This window comes from Pyrus communis, chromosome 16 (assembly GCF_963583255.1).
Source record: "Pyrus communis chromosome 16, drPyrComm1.1, whole genome shotgun sequence".
Taxonomy (NCBI): domain Eukaryota; kingdom Viridiplantae; phylum Streptophyta; class Magnoliopsida; order Rosales; family Rosaceae; genus Pyrus; species Pyrus communis.
The window spans coordinates 15228526-15251171 of NC_084818.1; the positions used below are offsets into that span (position 1 = coordinate 15228526).

Sequence of the window (22646 nt, forward strand, 5' to 3'; positions counted from 1 at the left end):
CTGGCAATGTTCATTAAAATATTAATTTCTTGGAGGGCTATAAGGCTAAAAGGAGCCTTCTGGCCCTCCTTCGGTTGGAGATGGCCTTAGGATGCAGCCCTTGTAACTATTGTTTCCTAAACTTAAACTCATCTTTCTTTCAACATTCAAATAAAACCTAAAATTTAAACTTGTTGAATGTGGGAAATAAGTAACCTATTATTATAAATTATTTACAACTTATGCCACAACAATACCCTAATTATGTTATTGAATTTTATTATTACCTACAACAATTATGAATTTCGTTAAGCATTAAATGTAACGACCTGTCCCCAAAAGTTACAGTCTTTATAATTTTTAAATGTGAAATTTCAAAAATGCCCTTCAAGGCAAATGCATTGACTTTTGTTGACCGCCTTGTCGAGTTATGTAAGATTCATTTTCTTGGTGTATCCTCGTAGTACTCGTCGTTATGGATGTGTGAGCGCAAACGGAGAGCAATTTGGAGTTATAACGAAGGACATATTAAGGTTTTAAGTTGGGGGCATTCTAGTAAATTAATAAAGTTCAAGAAAGCTCCAGATTTTTAGAGCAAAATCTAGAAAGCCACGTGTGTGACCCATATTAAAAGGAAGAAAAGATGGGCGGTGGAGATGAGAGATAAAGGAGAGAAATGAGGGGTGGGATGCCCATTCAGAAGATGAGAGAGAAGAGGGTGACCAATGGGTGAGGAGAGAAAGGAGAGAAAGGAGAGAAGCGGAGAAGGAGAGGAACCCGCCGGGTTCCCCTTGACCCGTACCCAACTCGGCTCCTCCACACCTTCCGACACCTTTTTAGGCGATTTTTCCAGCGAATCGCCGCTTTCCATCACCTAGAAAACATTCCATTACCCTCCCTCTTCCTTTTCCACCTAAAATTATAATGAATTTGGTTGTATTTTGGGGAAAACATCCAGAGGGGAACAATGGGTGCCGTGAGGACCCTAAGCCGAGATCCAGCAAACCTAAAATGTTTCGATTCAATTAACACCACTAATAGACTCTCCATGAACCCAGAAACAAAGCCCATGCATTGGTTGAGGCGTCGAAGCTTGTTTGGAGTCGAATCAAGAACCACCTATTTCTAGGGTGTCGACGGGTTTTGGTGAAATTGAGGCTTTTTTCGGCCAAATTGGCCTTGGTCACAGGTATAAAAGTTGCTCTACTCATTGAGATCTTCATTTCCGTGAAGTTTGAGAATTTTTAGAAATAGTTGAATTTTCCGGCGAGTCAGAGCAGCCGATCGCCACCTACGACAGCGTGTCCAACGACGCGTAGAGCGAGGCATCCCCTAACCTTCCTAGGCTAAATTTGAATATCCTAATTCCATTGGTGAAGTCCGATTGACGAATTTTCGTCATTTGAACGTAGTTCTATTAAAGTCCGCCGCCTGATTATTATAGCAATTGATGATCCGACCGTTAGATCGTCACCAAACTTTGATACGTTATAATACATAATATTTGGGGAGATGAAAGTTGCTCTACTCATTGAGATCTTCATTTCCGTGAAGTTTGAGAATTTTTAGAAATAGTTGAATTTTCCGGCGAGTCGGGGCAGCCGATCGCCACCTACGGCAGCATGTCCAACGGCGCGTAGAGCGAGGCATCTCCTAACCTTCCTAGGCTAAATTTGAATATCCTAATTCCATTGGTGAAGTCCGATTGACGAATTTTCGTCATTTGAACGTAGTTCTATTAAAGTCTGCCGCCTGATTATTATAGCAATCGATGATCCGACCGTTAGATCGTCACCAAACTTTGATACGTTATAATACATAATATTTGAGGATATTAGAAACTTACAGATCGGGAATCCGCTGTACGAATCTTTCCGAATAGGATATGTAAGTTATATGTTCTATTGATAAGAATTATAAGACATGATTTGATAGTTGTTCTAGGCGCCGATCGTTTGTGACGCCTTGATGTTTGTGCTAGGGATTTGTAGCTCGGACTCCAGGTGAGTGGGCTTTTGGTTTTCAATATATATATATATATATATATATATATATATATATATATATATATGTACGTATATATATATATATATATATGTACGTATATATGCTTTACATTTTCCCAGAAACTGTTTTGAAACGAGCGTATTCTTTTAAATGCCATGTCATGCTTGCATTTCATTTTATTATATGCATACTATTGTATGACGTTGTGGAGGCTAGGTAAGTTTTAGGTGAGTACTGTATGATGTTAGTGGTTGCATTGGTTATGGTTATACGTAGAGGCATGTAGAGCTCATTATTCTGCACCTCGGTGTTAGTGCTTCCGCCCGTGGCCAGGGCACAATCCTTCACGTGATGTTCACCTCCCGCACCGCACGCTCACCTTGGATCCAAGTTTAGTGCGCAACCCTATCGTACATACCACATTAGGTGGTTCCGACTCGTAGGTGACCCGCGACTATTCGCGCAGCCTTCACTTGAGCGTACCTATTTACACACAGCCCTGTCGTACATACCACATTAGGTGGTTCCGACTCGTGTGCAGGAATTGGTTAATGAGCTATAGGTTCAGCCGTACAGGTCACGTTAGGTGACTCTGGCTGGCATATCATTTTACATTGATTTATTTCACCTGCCTTACTTATTTTATTACTGTGATACTTGACATGGCATATACTCGGTTTTCATTACTCTCGAGCATGATTTCTATATACATATGTATTATTATGTTCTGGAAAATTATACGGGTTTTACTGCGAAGAGTTATAACATTGTCAAAAGGTTTTCATTAAAAACTCTATTTTCGGGCCCACTCACCCTTGTTTTTGCGCCCTTCCAGGTTTTAGCTGTTAATGGTTCGTATCGACGAGGATTCTTGGCAAATCTCAGTATAGATGGCTACCTCTAAGGGTATGATCCTTACCCACACTATTGTACTTATGCTCTGACGTCGCGTGTGAAATGGGTTCATTCCCGCTCACAGCACACTCTTGTCTTTAGGTACTTTTAGGTTTAAATTTATTCACATTTTCCACATCACTACACTTTATAGCTTCATTACCTTCCAGGTGTCAGCCAACACATCTCGAATTTTTACATTTTGGCATGTTTACTTGCTTAATAAATGCTATAAAGAATATAAAGGCATCGGAGCAGACACATTATTTGGTGAATAAATTTGATGTGTACGCTCCTACTGTAATGAAAATGTATATACTGTCATATGGAAAATACAAAATTGTAACTAGTGTTCGAAATATTGCACTGCATATCAAAAGAAAGTGCATTTCTGATGAATACTAATCGGCTCCAAGGCGTTGGCAGTGGAGAAACAAATGGTGACATTTTTTTACAATTACACGTATAATTGAAATACAAACATTCCCCAACACTGGCATTTCTTTCTTTTTGTTTTTTACAGATCACTGAAGTATTCCTATTTTACCTGTCAAATTGTTCGAGTCTTCCGACTAGCAGCTGCTAAATGTATGTAGTTTCAGCATCGCAAAATATCCTCCCAGGCCGGACTAATCTTCGCAGACAAAATCGCAGCGTTGGGCTTTTATAATTCCCAATTCCAAAAGGGTAAAGTTCATTACCTAGAACAGATTATAAATATTATCTGCTGGGACCAGACTTCCCCTCCATGCCATCTTCATCCTCGTCAACATAACTCACATGGTCTACCGACCGCCGTTTCAATCTCTGGAATATCTCATCGAGGGACTCATTAGATGAAGCACGAGATAGCTCTACAGTATCTTGAACTTGGTGCAAGGGAATGAATTTTTTGGCCGCTATGTTTGCCTTGAAATTTTGGAAACCGTTTTTCATTGATTCCCACTTTGAGGACAAACCAGTATGTAACCCTCCTGCCATGCTATCAGGGTGAGAGTTGCCTTCGTCAAACAAGGAGACCTTGGCAGCAGAAATATTCTGATTTGTATTCGAAGATGATTGCCTGCTCTGATCTCTAATGGCAGCATACTTGTTGCTGATAGCTTCTTTGCTTGAGCCATATCTAATAGGAGATTCATCTCTCAAGGATTTTGAGGCAGTTCCGTTTGCACCCTCAGTGCCTAGACTGGTTGTTGCTTTCAGTTCAACATGAGTCCTATCCTGAAAATTCAACATTTTAAGTTGGGAAACGAACTATAAGCGTGAAGAAGAAAAAGGATAATATGAACCCGGAAAAGAAATCACATATTAGGATAGCTACAGTATGCCAAATAATTTACTCAGTAAATCCAAACATCTTGCATGCTAACTATTAATGTACCATGTTGTTGCTGCCTGTCTCAACATCCGTGCTGTTGAAATTCCTAGCTAGGGGTATAACATGTTCACCAACTTTCAGACCTTGTTCAATCCAAGATCGTTCTGAGGAAATGAGAACAAGTTAATTAGTCATTCACAACAGATACGGAAATTTTTAACCAAAAAGAGAAAAAATATGCTAAATTCACAGATGGCCTGCCCAAGTGAATAATAGTTTATGCCTTGCAAGAAGAGCAGATCATGGCATAAGCTTACCCTTTTGTAAGATAATTAATCCAGATGGATCAAAACCATCCATATCATCAGCCTCGGTTTGAAACCTAAATCGCTTCCAGCTCCCAAAAAAATCAATTATGCGGTCAAAAAAATTGCACGCAACCAACAGGGTGTACACAACCATGATAAGTGGATAAATTCTGTTAAACTCACTCCCAAAGAAAGGGACAGCTTGATCAATGTTTCCCATTCGCTGCCATAAAATATCCCCAAATACAATGGAATAGTCAGTTATCAACTAAAGGAAGGGTAGTTCAACAGTTATACAAACAAGCCAAAATCTAATATAACTAACTACACGGGAAATTTATGGTAATGCTTAAGAGTGAATTTACAATTGATGAAAAATCCAATTTTTTTGGTCAACAATTTACAAATGTGAGAAAACTATGACATCAATCAAGAAGAGTTTTGAAAACATAAGACCCAACCAGGGAAAAATGATGCTACCCATGAATGTTATTATGTTTAGAAAAGAGGACATCACTTACAAAAAAAAACAAATACACAAGGTACCAAAGATTTTTATTTTTATTTTTGTTAGACTTGCAGTTGCCCAAGAGTATTTAGATTTAAATTAAAATCATGACAAAAGTTTGAAAGCTTTTAAATTGGCTTTGCAGCAAGAAACCCTTATAACTATAAATGGAAAGGATGAAAAGTAAGAGAGGAACAGATGAGATGGATGAGAGAATACCTTCTCAAATATGGTCTTATGTTCACCAAGACGAATGAGATTAAGGAAATTGTATGAAACTGGAGGAGCATAACGAGCAACCATCCTGGAAGATATGATGAAAATGGAATGTGAGTACTGCTTTAACAAAAGATGAGTAAGACCTTCAAGTCGTAAAACTAGAGTTAAGATCAAAACTTACGAGCATATCATAAGCAAATTGACTGAGTTTGTTTGCCTGGGTGTTAATGAGTAAAACATCAACATACCAATTTTGAACAAGGAGTAGTATGTGCAGATGCACATATACAGCAAAGGAACAAAGGCAAATACCTGGGAAATAGTTGATTAAACAAATTTACATCAGTGAGCGCTAGAGTAATAAAAAGAAACAGCATTCCTTCAAATAAGAAGACCAGACATGTTATATAAGAAGGTCAATTCACTTCTAATCATTTCTATGTGCAACTTGTCACAAAGATGTGGATTCATACTAGTCCAATGAACACATGCAACTAGCTTCGTTCAATTTTTCCTTTTAAACACTATGTCCAGCAATGAAACCTGGGCGAGAAATATTGACCTTCAAAATTTGACAGAACAAAAAGACTACAACTTACTAAAATACATATCACCCACCTGTACAAGAACCTCTTGCTTTCCAACAGAATTGATGAGAATTGAAAAGAGAGATAGATCAACTCGAGGAAGAAGAGTTGCCTCCGCTAAAAGAATAGCAACTGAAATGATACCAAGTATGACAGCCAAAAGTTTCTCAACTTCTTTTCTTAGTATGCAGCGCCATAAGAATTCTGCCAAAGGGACGGAATTAATCTTGATTTCAGTTTAGAGATTGACTTTTTAATATTCAAACAAGATAAAGCTTCATTTACATTAATTTTATGTTCCATTACCAAAAATATAATATTGAGGCTTAAGAGCATCTCCGAGGGAGTATACAAATGCGTAGGCATATAAGCAGGCAAATAACTTTATTTGAGGGACACCTTGTAGTAATCATTCCGCAAGTTTTACCATTTACATCTTTTTTGGTTCAAAAAAAAAAAAAAATTATAACAATATAATACAATTTTGCCAACTTGGTTTGCCTAGTCCCATGGAGTGACCCTTTTTGTTTTATGAGACCAATGGGTAGGCAACATGCCACATTGGTTCATATAGTACAATTTTGCCAACTTGGTTTGTATACTCCCTTGGAGATACTCTGAGAAGCTTTATGGTGGAAAGATGCATGAAAATAAAGTAAGACTATATATAGTGGGTTTATCAAGAATGTATTTCTATAGCCAAGATAAGACAATATAAAGTTCTGTCTTCACATGTATGTATCCTATTTACATTAAAGCATATACAAGACCCTACATGCAACTTAACAAAAGATGGAATTCATAACTCAGCCGTACCAAGTACTTAAAATTTAATGTAGAAAGGAATTTATTGATCTGAATGTTACCTATTGTATCAACAGGAGATCCTAATGTGCCAGTTCGAGTAGGTCTGAAGCTTGAGACATATTTCCTGAAATGGTAGCATGTACTTGTAAGGTCAAGAATTCTTTTTCTTTTGATTAATAGTCAAGAACATATATCAATATAACATAATTATATTTTATATATGGGGGCAGATCCGTGGCACCACTTTTAATATTCTAAAAGCTGTGTAAAAAAAGTGGTGTCACGGATCCTCCCCCTTCCATTGAGGGGTCCCTCATATTTGAGATAGTAATCATTCTGTAAGTTTTTTCAGCGATCCAATTTATGTGTGTGTATATATATGCATATATTCTTTCCAGTCAGTCTAACATCTTATGCTGTCTGATTGTTACTCTGCACCAATAATCAAACGGATTCTTGTTTGCATGTGTGATCAAATATTGACACTTTAGCAACATAACATTTAAGATATTTGGGATGAGAACATTACCCCATATATATATAAGTGTGTGCAAGTTGGTGCGTGTTTGTAGCATACATGTAACGATGGAATAAGAATAGAGAAAGCAGGATCAGAGGCATACCATCCAGTAGAACTCCGGCGTTCATAATTTTTTATAGTATCTTCAAGTTCAAGGGCCTCCAAAACATAAGTCATATACTCACTGCAAAACTAGTGGCAAATTTTAGATAAAACGAACCTAACTATTATAATTACAAATCCAGTAGAATACTGAATCCGAAGGTGAAAATAGTAGTTGACTCTGGATCCTAAATTCATAATAAAAACTTGAATCCCACATTATTATTAAATACATCATATACTTATTTGTGACAATAAATAGTAAATACCAGTACTTAGCATTTATATACGCCTATTCCATCAGCGTGCATCCAGTAGAAAACAGTACACAAACCTTCAGTTATATCTTGATTTATAATACAAAAGGTGAGCATGGCAACACTAAAGCAAAGCAACACTAGAAAGGAAAAATTACAGGACAACAAACTTATTCACATATCAGCAACCTGATTGATAATGCATTACTGCATAGACTGAATTAAACATACAATTCCAACGAATAAGTTTTTCCATTATTAAGCAGAAAGGTAAATTCTAATTCAATATGTGCAAAAACATTGACGTGTAACAATGCTTTCTAAGAGTAATATTTTTTCAGTATGAAAAACTACAACAAAGATCAACTAAAAGGAGCACATATCATAAGATTGTTTTACAAGCAGCAAGACAGCCATCTACAAGAAATTTGCAACCTATGTAGTTCCTGATCACTAAGGATTATATAGAACATTTACAGCCTGAATAAACATCGATTTACTCACAAACAAATGCAAAAAAACTAAGTGAATATCATGCAGATGAAGATGATGAACATACAGACATGTATTCAGCAAAGCGGTTTACCTTTTGTACCGATAATACTCTTCCCGGGCTCTTCGAAGATGACGCCTAAGCGTTGCCATTGACTTTTCATCAGTATCATAGTCCATGTCGTTTTCACCTAATCGGCCACCTTGCGGTTTGAAGGATGGGTCCTCCCTGAACTGGTAAGAGAGGGAAAAATTACAGATAGTGAGGATCAATTTTGTTTCTTTTCAATTGCGTAAATAAGTAAATAGATACCATTTGAGCTAACATGTTGTCTATAATATCCATGTAGGGTCTCAAAGGATCGCGCTTGGACATCTGAGTGGATGTTGCTTGGGCAACCTAATGAGCAAACCATTAAGTTTAGAGAAAAGTAATATCAAATCAAAGTTATATAGAAGTACAATCATACTGTGAGAAACTACAAAGATACAAGTTACAACACTACAGTGAAAACTGGAAAGCATAGTTCATGCCAAGAAGACAAAGGGGGTTAAAATCTTTGAAGAACTTTCAACTTTTAAGGAAACATGAGACATGAATTTCTCACAAAGGCAAAGATCAGAAAATTACAACATTTCTGAAGGGAGTAACCAAACACACAGCCAAAAAGGAAACAAGGCAAATAATGTAACTTCTTTTCCCACAAATACATTAACTTAACAGTCTTGCATGCATTTCCCCATTGTCATAGATACAACATATGTTGGGAATATGAGATCACGTGTTGGGGACCATACTCCATTCCTCCTTTCCCCCAACCCCTTTTGTGTATATGAACATATGTAATCCTTGAAAGTTCTCTTCTAGAATCTTTACAAGGGTAAAGATTTCATTGAGAATAACAGAAGCATACAAGATAAAAGCATACAAAGCTCTTGGGTTAAGACAGCTGAACAGACATGAAATATTCTATTGAGCTTGCACAAAAAAAAGCTGAGATTGACTCTCAGCATTAGACAAAATTAGAATATAAACACCAAAGTAGGTCTGAGATCAAATGCGTGGTCAACATAAGCTGCTAGAACTGTGAGCCCTTGAGAGATATCCATGACTTTGATAAAGAAAAAAAAGTGAGTCTTCAGTTTCTAACTGATGAAGGAGAGAGATATCACAGGAGAGGAAGCGTACAGTTCGGAAATGGGAAAGTTCGAGCATGAACAAAGTTACAGTGTAACAGTCTTCTGCTAGGAAAAATGAAAAATCATGCACTCGGCCAAGTCAGCTATGGAAGCAATTCCAAAATATGATTTGTTATTTAGTCAACATATTTATTAGAAGTAAATGAATAAAGTTTATGTATAATATTAATTATATTATCTGAAAACCAGGTTTAGTACAGGCGTTGGTACATTTGGTTTAACACAAGACTGGTTCAAATATCAACTGAATGCGAACACCACAAATTTCAATACTGTATTATTCAAATTGGGTTGAGTTCATATTTAGGGTTAATCATTTAAAACAACACAGAACTGGATCTATCAGGTTGAATAGGTATTCACTTAATTCAATCAGAATAAGAAAAGAAAACCGGGCCAATCTGGTAAGGCCGTCCAATCGGATTTGACAGCTCGCTGGAAAAATGTCCACCTGTAATTTGTACATAGGTACAAGTTACAGAAAGGTAAATGAACAACGATAACAACTCAGAATTTCAGACAAACATGCTGAAAAATCAACTTTTATGCATTAAAACAAATTTAAACAACCCGAAAATGTTGATCAATATAGCATGGCATAGTTTTCTGACAAGGAAAAAGAGAGCAGAGAGCAAAAGAAAACACAGAAGTCTTTGCATTAACAACTGAGAGTTACCACAATAGCATTTGAAAGATCTTGATGAGCGTCGTCAAGTTTCACAGCCATTTTGGCAATTTTATGATATAGAACTTTTTGGCGGATAGTCCAATCGGAATTTTTCCAAAGGCCCTTCGGGATTTCACTCAAACCAAATCCAAGAAGAAATGCACCTGTAACAAGTCCAAAAGTATTCGAGCAGCCCATGGCAAAACCAAGAACACCTCCACCCCTGTTAATTAAGCAAAAAAAGGGAAAAAATGGAAAGAAATGAGCAAGCTACAGGACAGCTCACATAGCCAAGGAAAATCATAAAGAAAAAAAATGAGCCCTGTTATACTGGCTGCAACATTATCTTCTTTCTACTCCTTATAGCCTTCTCTACTGTGTCTGTAATTATAATTGAGCAAATTTTTACATCTAGTTTGCACTACATACTTTTTTTATGACCCAACTTAACTTGGAAGGGGGCCAGCCAGTAAAATACAACAGCAAGCCCTGCCAAATGAATTGAACCATTGTCCTACCACCTTAGTGCCCACACTCGAGTTACAAGGTACTTACTCTTTTTTAACTTCAATGTTATCCGGTCCAATCATCTATTGTAGCAGAAATGATTATTTCATAGGTTTTTAGGAAAGAGAAAATTACATAGACATATCTTGGATGTGAAACTCTAATGTGTGTTCTACTGTTCTTAAATAAACTGCTACTGTATCCAATTGCTCTTACTGTCAATTATAAACTACGTTCAACATCTTGATAGTAATCAATAACCTAAAAAATCGAAAGTTCTTCGATGTTTCCTTAAATCATTTCAGAACACAAAAGAAACAGATAGAGCAATAATTCAGTATTTATCGCATAAATGGGGAGCAGGGCCATTTGAAATAAGAATTTAACAACTTATTTAATGTCTCTAGACTCCTAATAGGCAAAACCTAAGAAGAAGTTACTATCGACATGGATATAAATCAAATTTGGAGGACAAGGATCAAACCAGTTTTTGTGCATACTGATGAGAAGAATTAATCCAATAAGACCAATAAACCCCAGAATTAGATAGAAAACCAAGTTAACATGTACACTAGTCTTCAATCTCTCTGTCACGGTGAAGTCCCCAGCGTCTTCAAAACCCTGAATAAGGGGCACCACAGTCCTGCTTAGAGATAACTTAGAAATATGAGGAAATTTACAAGTTAGCTATAAACCCATTTATATATACATAATGCTATTATTTATCCAATCAAAGGCAAATTGAAAGGGCAGATAATCATATAATCATGACTGCAAAGATTAAAATTAGAAATGGCGCAGAACTAACAGTTCATTAAAAGAAACTCAACAATAGGGTAGAATGTTCCTAAGATTTCTATTTCGTACCAAAAATTAATCTTCTGGAAAAGCGAAAACGAAAAACAGGACAGAGAGAACAGAACATATAAACTTTGAGTAAAAGGTCACAAACACAGAAAAGTCATTTGATGGAGCTTATTCGACCAAAATATTGTTAGCAATTGCTTGGATTATACGCATGTCCAATAGCTCACAATATGAGATGCTTGACAGTAATGTTAATCACCAAGGTAGAGATAGAGAGTAGTAACAGCCAGATAATATACTAACTGGAATTTTGAACCTTAGGCTACTCAAGTATATACAAAAGGGGCAACTAAAAGAGTCGATGAATTTCCATGTTCCATACCAAGTTAGTAAAAATGTACTCCAATATGACCAGCTCCAAAAGAAAGATATTCCTCCACTCTCAATATGGTTTATCGTCTGCAAATGTAATAAAACAATCAGGAACATTCGTGAAACCACCAATCGTTGCATAGCCAAAATAATTACTTGAACCAGTAGATAAAGTAACAGATAGTCCTGAATGACAAATATGCAATTGGGTAAGTCAATGAACTAACTTTACACCATTTCAAATATTCGAAACCGAAAAACAAAATGCTTTAGCTGAAAACAAAATCAGCCCTCCGAAATTGACAACAAAAGGCTTCTGCATTATTACAGAAAAGAAACAGAAATCCCAAAAAAGTTAGGCGAGCTAAACTGAGCTGCAGAGAAATGTATAAACAACCAGCTGAAAAAGTTTCAAAAAAATGCATCCAATTGAATGAAACGCCTCAAAATTCAGAAATATGAAAAATCCTAATAATGGAATCGACTTCAAACAGCCATAAACTGAAAGAAACGACGTCATGGAAAAAGTACCGTCCAGATGTCGGCGGGCACAATGACGATGATGGAGAGAGAACAGAACCAGGTGTACCCGACGGTGATCATAACATAGCGAGGGACCTCCGGGCCGGCGAAGTACTTGAGCGTGAAAAGAACCATGCCCAAGGTCAGGGGCAGAGAGATCAGGTAGAAGACCCACATCTCTCCTTCTTCTTCTTCTCTAGAAAAAAAACGACGCAGTTTTGTGAAACGGGTCAATTGGATCAGACGACCCGATCGCTGCAAATGCGAGGAGCGGTGAGCCACCAGCGTTTGATAGCGTTGTTCGGTGGCATGCGGGGAGGGAGTGGTCGGAGGTCGGAGAAAGGAGAGTTGACAGAAACGTGTAATTATACGCGCTTTATTGGATTTGGGCTTTTAGAAAAGTACATGGCGATCTGGATCGGCGGAAGAGAGAGAAAGTTGGCGGGGACTTGGTTTTTCACTTGAAAAAATTGGTGTTTGCGCGCGTGCGTTTCTTTCCTTCAATTGTGTGTTTACAACATTTTTGTTTCTTACGAAAATATTTTTTCGCGCTATCAAAATGCACAGACATGATTGTCATTTTACGTTACAATAAAGCTGTCATATGTATTTGCCCACCAATCTTAACCTTAAGTAGTTGTGACCCTCATCATCTCGCTTACTACTGTTAGACAAATTTGATTAAATCTATCTACTTTGGTTTTATTACGTGTCCACATCCATTTATCAAAAGAAATCATTTATTCTACTTTATCAAGCCATAGAGTGGAGGGATCATTTATTCTATTTATCATAATAATTAGGTCAAGCCGTAGAGAGAGAGTCGGCTAAACCATTATAATTAAATGAACCACAAAAGAAAGAAAAGAAGTCAAGTTTTCCACAATCTGGTGAAGTCTTTGAGGTTAAAGACGGGTTAGGGTTGCGGATTTCTTATATTATAAGAAAGATGGTAGCACTTTTTGGATCTCATTTTTTGTTTTTGAAACTAAAGAGTATTTATAACATTTCCTCCACGTGTATTATGACATGTAAAATACCGCTTAAATACCCGATACTTAGATAAAACTCTCTGATTCAATAAAATACCAAACAAGCCCAGACCTGGAACTTATAGATACCAAGGCTGGGATTTTGAGGTGGGACTTCACATATTCTACCAGCTGCTTAATTGATGCTGAATTTTGCAACTGGTTGAGGATCTGCCGCCCTTATCTTTGTAGGTATTTCTGGAGGAAAGAGTCTTCCGTCGCCCACGGGCTGCTGACATGGCACGTCGTCTCTGCTTGTTCAAGCGCTTTAGCAGCTCCGCATCATTGTCCTTTTCAGTGTCATTATCTCCCTCCTGCGGAAACAAAACTATTCAGAGTGCTTTTCCATATCATTACAGTGTAATGTAAAAGAAACTGATTTCTCATTGGATTGAAGGACAATTACATCTCAGTTTATATGCACTTTCACTAATTACATTTAACTTTAATTAAGAAAAACATGATTTCATTAGCAAAACAATAAACTTCAACAATCTTGACTTAGTTGATTGGGCTATTAACCCAAGTAGCACAAGGAAAGACAACTGCTATTAGCCTATTACAGCTGCATTAAGGTATGGATCCACAAGCTACGAACCCATGACGTTGTAAATATAAGTTACCTAATATCTGCCAGGCCATGATTGACCGTGCACTACAAGGCCTAAATAATCCTAACTTCAATTCCATGTAGGAAGTACAATTTCAAGACTTACCTTGTCACTCACATCTTCACATTCGGGTTTACTGCTCGGGCCTGCTTCACAGCTTCTTAGATTGTCCTCTACTCCTTCCTCTTCCTGCTTTAAATTTGAAGTCTGATCCTGAATTATTATAACAAAGTGTAATTAGCATGTGGGCCAATATCCTAATTGATAGTGTGTTGGGTTTCTACCATGCGTCCAGGGTTCAAAACTACCTCCCCCCCCCCCCCCTCCTAAAAACTCTCTAAATTATTATAATAGTTTTGAACCCTTCTCCCCTCCTTAAAAATAATAATTTAAAAATAAAAAAATAAAAAAAACTAAGTATAAGTATGAAATTACAATGCATGATGCAAGAAAGCATCTCCAAGTAAATAAGGACCACCGAAATAAAGGATGTCTCTCTAAGTAAGATACAATTATACAAGTCAGAGTTATTTTCACAAGCCGATTTGTTATTATTAATTCGTTATACAAACACAAGAACTTTCTATATTACTCTGCAAATACACTATCAGTTATGATTTCACTAATTTTCATCTTGCACATAAAGAATTACTTAAGATCTCAGATTGTGACTCAGATCACTTCCATTTCTTCATGACATCAACATCAAGTGAAAAATGTACCTGATCTACCAAATGCAATGAATCAACACCCTCTATGTTCGCTTCATTTAGCACAGATACGTCCGTGCCATCTTCAGCACCTTCATCACCAGAACTACCATCCTTATCCAAACTTCCTTCAATGAACTGCATGTAACAACAAAATATTGAGAACATTACAACAAAAATAAATAGAACGATATTGGACTCAGAGATGTCTTGCATACGACTGAAAAGGCATTTTTAGTTAAATGAACTTGATCATAAATAGAAATGTATATTGGACTATACACTTGATAACCCAATGAAAAGTTTTTCCAAAAGGGTGTAACATCTTCCTTGCAAGAACAATATGAGTGTCTGGCTCCACAAATACAAATTGAGAATGTATATGAATCTACCATGCTTCACGTCAACATGATACCTTCTCAATGTCTTCCTGATCCTTCCTAGTAAACCCACTGGCAGCAAGTTCCTTGTCCAGAAAAACAGCATCCTTGGCTATGGAAGAAAAACAAAGCCTCACACTTTCATCTGTGTCTACCTCTGTTCCATCGATATCATCTCTGCACTCTCGAAAATTCATGTTGAACCTGAGAAAAAGAAAGAATCTTAACAAACTAGGCAGAACATTTATCCCCAACATTTTTTATTCACATGCCACTGACACGTACCCTAACCTCAGGCGGATAAATGAAAAGTAAGTAGACACCACCATATACTAATGATCTTAAAGAAAATAATGAAATCGGAGGAGGCAATAAATAAGCAGTTTGTCAGTTGCACATAACCTATATGTTATTGTTCAGTGTGTTGCTGTTAAACTAATGTTATCAAGCAAATGGTGCCAAATATCATCTGGATGCATTCCTTCTGTCAACCCAACTAGAAATGCTGTTCAGGGGTTTCACAACCTTGAATATTATATATAAAATATCAGAAAGTGAAAAGAAATTGCATCTAACTTGCTAGTTGAAACAAAAGAACACTGACCTCTTTCTAAAAAACTTAAAGACACATTCAACATCACGGTCAAAGTACCTGAAACATGGGAATTTCATAAAATGAGAATATGGTATCTGATAAACAAAATTTTTGGGCAAGTAAACAAATCAAACACTTAGATAATCAACAATAAATGACTGCCATTTTTAAGAAGCAGATCTTACATCTGTGCATTATGATGTGATACAGATACCATTTGTGGAAAATCAATCATGGTGACCTTCTCGTCATCATCAATCTAAAATAACAGAAAATTGGAAATTATTTACGAGTTTACCTATGAGTTGAAATAAGAAATAATAAGGCCTTTGGAGTGCACATATTAACTGAAATACTGATAGAACATATCGGAAAACTGTACCAAGTGAGAGCAGGAGTAGGAGAAACAGTGTTGTAAAATTAAATTACCAGAGACTGCCTCAAATGCATACCATAATGTTAAATTCATTGAAGTCACAGTGGATTAAACCATGCTCTGCAAGGCGAACAACAAGTCCAATGATTGTTTCAAAGACTACCTCTGGGTTCTGCAACTGCTTCACCTGTACACTTTATAAGACAGAAGTGAATTCCATACCTCCATGAAGCAGCACGATCGTTACCATTCTCATTCATTTTCTAATCTTTTTTATTCTTAGGCAAGCCAGCTCCAAAAGAAACGTAAAGAAACACATTATGTCTGGTAATTTCATTGTGTAACATGCTATTTCCAGGGTTTCTCATTCAATTATTATTATTTTTGGCAAAAGAAACGAAGTTTCAATGCTAAATGATTCAATTATTTGAACCAGTAGTTTTTAGGAGAAGCTTACAGTGGGTAGCCTTGTACAAGTGACATAATCACACAATGCCTGTTACAATCCACAGCACTAGGAACAGGAAAGCCATGCTCTTCTAAAGCCTGTTCAAGCAGAGCAAAATCATCCATACACGTAATCAACATGATAAACCCACAATATGGCAACACAAAAAGATAAAAATGCCAAAAGATAGAGACAACTAACCTTCATAAAAGCGAACTCTTTTAGTGCAGCAAGGCGGGACAAGTAGAGCCAACTATAACTGCTCCGATGTTTTAAGTAATCACGCTTAGATTTTACAGCCCTAAAAGAAACCCTACCAAGCCTGTGCAACTTCATTGCCATAACCGTACCATCTTCTGTGGCCACCTCAAAGATATCTTGAAAAGAAAAATAAGTTCGTTTACAATGATGGAATATATTACTACACGATTGACAACAGTCTCAATTGGTAATATAAACCAAAAGAGTAGCGTACCAGACTCTTTTCCTACGCCAATTTGACGGCCAACAGACACAAAGACTCCGCGATTGACCAGAGTCTTAATTGCGAGAAAATCATAACCAAGATAGGTGAGGCGAAACCCATCATCTGGGTGCACATGAACACAATAGCAAAGACATAATAAGATAAATTTCATAACAAAACTATTGTTGATTGATTGAATCAATTACAACATGTGCATTACATTTAGATGAGTCGTGATGCAAGAGCTTATGCCTGAGCAGATTCTTGAGAACCTTATAAGTACCCCCATGCCTATAAATTTAACGATTAGATCATCAAAGTTACAAAAAATAAAAGATAATGATTCAAATTCAACAACAAAAAAAAATTAAAAAGTAGATACATGTTACATACTTGAGCGAAGCAATGCGATCCACCAGTTCACAGGGAACAATTTCATGCTGCAAGAGAAATTCAAACAGATATACGTAATTAAGCAATCAGCTATAGTTATGCTGAGAAATTAAACCGATTTCAGGAAAAAGAAAAAACAAGTAGGGGTTTATTTACATTTCTCATCCCCATTTCCACAGCAGTTAGAACCCTAAAATCATCTTTGCAGAGGTATCTCAACATGTTCACATCCAGCTTCATTCTGCTGTTTGGCTTTCTCTGCTGCCTATTTTAGCCTTGGGAATCCTAGTGATAGGCTCGGAAGGGGAAGTTCCGATCGGTTCGGTCGGGGTGCTGTGGTGGTAGAGGCTGAATCTTAGCGGCAAGGGCTTCAGTGGAGGCGGCGATGGCTTTGACGGTAGCAACTATGAGGGTCAGAGATCGATGAGCGAGAGAGATGAAGGGAAACAAGGCCTGAGGTGGTGGAGGTTGATGATAGATGGAGATGGAGGGACAGAGACCGCCGGCGAGGAGAGGGCTAAGGGTTTAGGGTTTAGGATCTGTGTTTTCACTTTCCTGTTGCTGCGGTTCCAATTATAACATCTGTTATTTCTTTTATTTCTTATTTATAGTAATATAAAAATATTTTTTCTTTTTTTTTTCAACAAAAATATTTTTTCTTTTTTTATTCATACTAGTATACAAATATATTTTTTGGCAAAATATAAAAAATTATAAAATTGTTGCAATTGTATTAGATTAAGAATATAATTGTGTAAATCCTAGTGTATCTAGAAGTATATTTGTATATTCCTTTAGTAGTTAAATTCATATTAGAGTGTTAATCCTATTAAGGATTTAACCAATCCTACTACTATAAATAAAGATATAATTGGGTGATACAACACACATCTCATAATTACACCTCATAATTACATCTCTCTTTTATCTTGCAATAAATTAGGCCTACAACACGTTATCAGCACACTCTTACCGAAAGCTAAGGAACTGAATGATCATGGAGGAGGCTTTCTTCTACAACATCAAAGGCTTTCAATTATTTTTTTCCAATCATGTTCTTTTAAAATAAATTAAAATATTTGAAACAACCTAGAAGTATGAAAACATTTCTCATGATGCATGAACCCCAATATTTATATTTTCATTTCAATTATATATATATATATATATATATATTGCATATGTGTTCATAAATTTTGTCAATATATATATATATATATATATATATATATTTTTTTTTTTTTTTTTTTTTTTTTTTTTGTTCATGCAATACGCAATTATGCTATGTGGAATTTGTGACTCAGAGCATCGAAATTAATTTAGAAGCAATTGGGGATTTTAACCCTATAATTCGAAAAAATCAATAAATTGGGATTGAGTCGCGGCTCCACGCCTCACCGTAAAGCCAACATGGCTGGCCTGCAGCCACACAATCACTAGGACGGTGTCGTTTACTGCATAACACGTGGCCTCACCCTGGGTTGGTCTCCATACAGGCCTCAAGCCCTAAGTCCACCAGCAAGCCTTCAAAGCCTTGATAGGTTTCGCACAACCTGGCCCGCCTGCAACTGGGCTTTGTCCTAGCCTCAGCCTGCGATCCGAAGCCAGCCTTTTAGCTGGGCTTCTCGCATCGAAGCCCAAACCGAAGCTTGTCTGCAATTGGGCTTCACTCGCACACCCTTGGCTAGCTTCTGAGCTGGGCCCGTTTTCCCCTGCACTGCTAGGTCTATCCTGAAACCCCAGCCTGTGGCTTGCAACCATGATTGGGCTGCTCCGCAGCCAACCCATGGCCCACTAAACCCTTTTAAAGCTTAGCCCTGCACATAGCACCCAAGCCCACCGATATTGGGCTATGCTAATCCAATGCTATTTTTTGGCATTCTCTATAATTTTAACCCGAATGTTATTGTTATTTTTGCTTCTACGATCAAACCTGAATAGTTACGATCTATTGAATTAATTAAAGTGACCAGCAGTTCATTAATCTGATAATTAATCCAAAATTATTGGCCTAAAGTTCACTTTTTGGCAATTAACGATTCAATACATTATTTCGTTTCTTTGAACCAGACTATCTTTCGTAATCCCGATGCACTCACACTTGGGTTCCTAAAGCAATCCACAAATTCACAACGCTTTATTGTATATTGTCTTCTGTGTTCTTGCAGGTACCCCTATATATGAAATGAACGTTCATAACTAAATCGAGTCTGTAGTTTCAAATTTAGTGCCTTTGAAACCCACAATTTTCATTCAAAACTTACCACATGAAACCCGTAGCTTTCATGCTTAAATTAAATCGACACATGTCTATAGAACTTGCATGTTCTACGATATATGTCTATGGCTTTCCATACGACTAACCACATTTTGTTGTACCCTCCGTTTTAGGGACATGTCGAGCTTGAACAAGCTCAATTTCACCACTTTGGAAGTCTCTAGAAGAAACTACCTAAAGTGGGTATAAGACGTGAAGCTTCATCTTACTGAAAATAGTCTTAGAGCTACTATTGAGGAACTTACCGACGATGAACCCGTCGACAAAGCTCTGAAAGCTACTGTTATGATCTTCATCCACAGACACATCCATGATGCACTACAGACCGACTACCTTGCAGAAGAGAATCCATGCACCATCTAGCTCGCTCTAGCCAATCGCTTCGATCACTAGAAAGACATTTACTTGCTTAAAGTAAGACACGACTGGCAGCATTTACGCTTCCAAGACTTTAAGTCTATGAATAAATACAACTCTGAAGCTTGTAGAATCCGATCACTACTTAAGTTTGGTAAAAAAGACTTAACCGAGCAGAATCTCTTGGATAAGACCTATTCAACGTTCAATGCCACCAATATTATCTCACATCACTAATATAAGGCACAAAAGTTCACCAAATTTTTGGATTTGATATATGTTTTACTTCTCGTTGAAAAGCAAAACCAGCTTTTGATGAGGAATCATCAAGCTCGACCCACTGGCTTGAACGCTCCACCTGAAGCGTATACGACTAATTCTAGCAGCCATAACCAAAGGAAACCATGTCGTAGTCTTGGAAATGGACGGCAAGCCCCACCATGGGTACAAGGTCAACAAAACAGAGGCCCACCTAAGGGAGGAAATTTGACCCAGAAGCGCCAACCCCTTGCCCCTAAGGCCCTAAACTTCAAGAACAATGGAAAAGCTACCGTTTAATTGGCTGCCACTGAACTAGACATGTGATATCGCTGTGGATCAAAAGACCATTGGTCACGCATATTCCAAGCTACCCTTGAGGTTATTGCCAAGTATCATTCCCGTCTTGAGTCTAACTTTCCCATGTAGAACATCCCTAATATACTACAACAACTCTGGAGGTTTCAGATTTCAGGAAGCATCCGCTCCCATGGAAGAATAAAGTTTTATTTTTCTAAGACATGTTAAGGCGTTTTACACCCCTAGTGACCGAACCCCTCCCCTAAATTTTTGGTTTATGGTTTAATTTTTGGACATTTTTTCTAAGTTTTTGGAATTATTTGTTTGGTTTTGGTTTGTTTTAAATTATGGATAATTATTTTATGGATATTATTTCTCGAATTGATTAATTGAATGAATGGAATTATATTTATGCATGTGACCGATTCAATTAATTTATTTCTAGGTATGACTAGTGGTGGGGAAGTTAATTGGTTGGCTGATAGTGCCACCACGCACATCATATTGCATGAGAAACACTATTTTACTAACTTCGTACCTAAAAATGCACCTCTGACAACTCTTTCATGCCCAAACAACCTAATAGAAGGATACGGAAAGGCCCGTATAATGTTGTCCAATGGTACTGAATTAACCATTAAAGAGACACTCTATTCCCCACATTTCGGCAGAACGTTGCTGAGTTTTAGAGATATTCGATATAATCAATATTAGGTTGAAACCACTGAAGAGAATGATTCTGAATTTCTTTGTATCACTTCTTACAAATGTGGCCATAAGCGTATTCACGAGAACCTGGAATGTCTCCCGAGTGGGTTGTACATAACAACCATTCGATTCATGGAGACCCATCACGTGGCCGTCCCTATGGCTGGGTTCCAAAGCACTCACCTACTTTGGCATGATCGAATGGGACACCCCAGACGAGATATGATGCGCCATATCTCAAAGTATCACATAAGCATCACTTGAAATCTTATCCTAGCCATCCACTTTGCAAAGTATGCTCGTTGGGGAAGTTGAACATTCAACCCTCCTTTACATAGATTATTCATGACCCCTTTAAGTTTCTTCAGAAGATTCAAGGGGATATTTGTGGACCTATCCAACCAACACGTGGACCATTTAGATACTTCATGATGTTGGTTGTGAAGGAAGATTTGTGAAAAACATGTTCATTTGAGCAACATCAACAACATGCAATTAACAATTAAAGGCGGAATCATGCTTGTATGCACTCAAAAACAAAACATTTACCCATGAAATTCAAAGCCTAGTAGATAGGTGAACCAAGACTCAACTCAAAACAAAGTGAGTTGAGAAATCAATACCTTTGTAGATTCCTCTTTGCATAAGCAAAGGCTAATCACCCAAAGAGAGGGCCTTCATTCCTTGCATCTTAGATCCATGGATTTGGATGGATGAAAAGGTTTCTCCAAGTTCCCAAAATTGAAAACCTCTAAGTCTCCACACCAAGGCATATTGTAGAAGAAATGAGTGACCTTGGAGGAGTTTGATTGCTAGATGATCCCTCTAAGGTGGCTGAAATTTTAGAGAGAAAGGAGAGCTTGTGTTCTCATCCTTTCCCCCAAAAATTACCCCTTCATCAATTTTGGCTATTAAGTCACACTTATACCTTAATTCATTTAAGTGGCAAACTTGTAAATAAGTCAAAACCCACTCTTTCTCTAACATGGCCGGCCTTAGGGATTTATTGGGCTATTTGGGCCTTTGTGAATCATTATTCATTAAGTTGTCATACAACTTAAGTCAATGGACTTGACGTTCGAAGCCCATTGGGCCTTAAGGTCCAAAACTATCCCGAGGTCTTTTAACGAACTTATTCGTTTGATTAATAATCATATTAATTAATCCTTGCCATAAATAATTAAACCATTTAATTATTCTTACTCATCTCCGTTGAATCTTCAATCTCTACCTTACACGGTGTACGATCCATTAGGTTCCTTTTAGCGAGGCAGTGGGCGATTCAAACTCTTTCAAATCGATTGTGAATTGAAACTTACTTTCAATTCTCCCGTTAGTGATAATACACTTTTAGGGCTTCCACAAACCATGGTTGACGCCTAGCAGCATGTCATGGTTACCCAAGCTAATCAGAAGAGGTGGAGAACCTATTCAGTTTTAGGATTACAAATGCAATACGGTCTTTCTCTAATACAATACTCTTGACCACATTGTTTGGTTTGATAGTTTATTCATGTCTACTATCCAATGTGAGTCTTGTGCTTATATGATTACCTTGAATGTGATTTGGAACACATTCCTAAATCTCATTCATACTTTGGCCAAAGATTCTTAATCATATCATAGAGTATTCTCCCTCAAACAGTTTGAAGGTTAGAGATC

At 37.2% G+C, this 22646-nt stretch overlaps 2 protein-coding genes across 3 annotated transcripts; both read right to left on the reverse strand.

The window, feature by feature from the left end:
* Positions 1-3230: 3230 nt before the first annotated feature.
* On the reverse strand, positions 3231-12681 carry LOC137719618 (uncharacterized). 2 transcript variants are annotated; one of them, XM_068458650.1, is made up of 14 exons: positions 12083-12681; positions 11562-11638; positions 10857-11015; positions 9875-10088; positions 8312-8398; positions 8093-8232; positions 7251-7331; positions 6687-6751; positions 5852-6024; positions 5415-5545; positions 5234-5318; positions 4516-4729; positions 4262-4362; positions 3231-4101 (listed from the first exon to the last, which is right to left on the reverse strand). In XM_068458650.1, exons 1-14 carry the CDS (start codon positions 12248-12250, stop codon positions 3601-3603), a joined length of 2196 nt encoding a protein of 731 aa, XP_068314751.1. In that variant the 5' UTR covers positions 12251-12681; the 3' UTR covers positions 3231-3600. The 2 variants fall into 2 exon arrangements, with proteins under 2 accessions (XP_068314751.1, XP_068314752.1); XM_068458651.1 differs by having other exon boundaries at positions 10857-10993; positions 12083-12126.
* Positions 12682-12917: 236 nt separating this feature from the next.
* On the reverse strand, positions 12918-17643 carry LOC137719619 (serine/threonine-protein kinase rio2-like). The gene is made up of 13 exons (XM_068458652.1): positions 17240-17643; positions 17084-17130; positions 16911-16981; positions 16700-16813; positions 16426-16601; positions 16234-16322; positions 15853-15970; positions 15586-15659; positions 15410-15457; positions 14841-15009; positions 14438-14563; positions 13821-13928; positions 12918-13418 (listed from the first exon to the last, which is right to left on the reverse strand). The coding sequence occupies exons 1-13, from the start codon at positions 17321-17323 to the stop codon at positions 13230-13232; spliced, it is 1413 nt and encodes a 470-aa protein (XP_068314753.1). The 5' UTR covers positions 17324-17643; the 3' UTR covers positions 12918-13229.
* Between the last annotated feature and the right edge of the window lie 5003 nt (positions 17644-22646).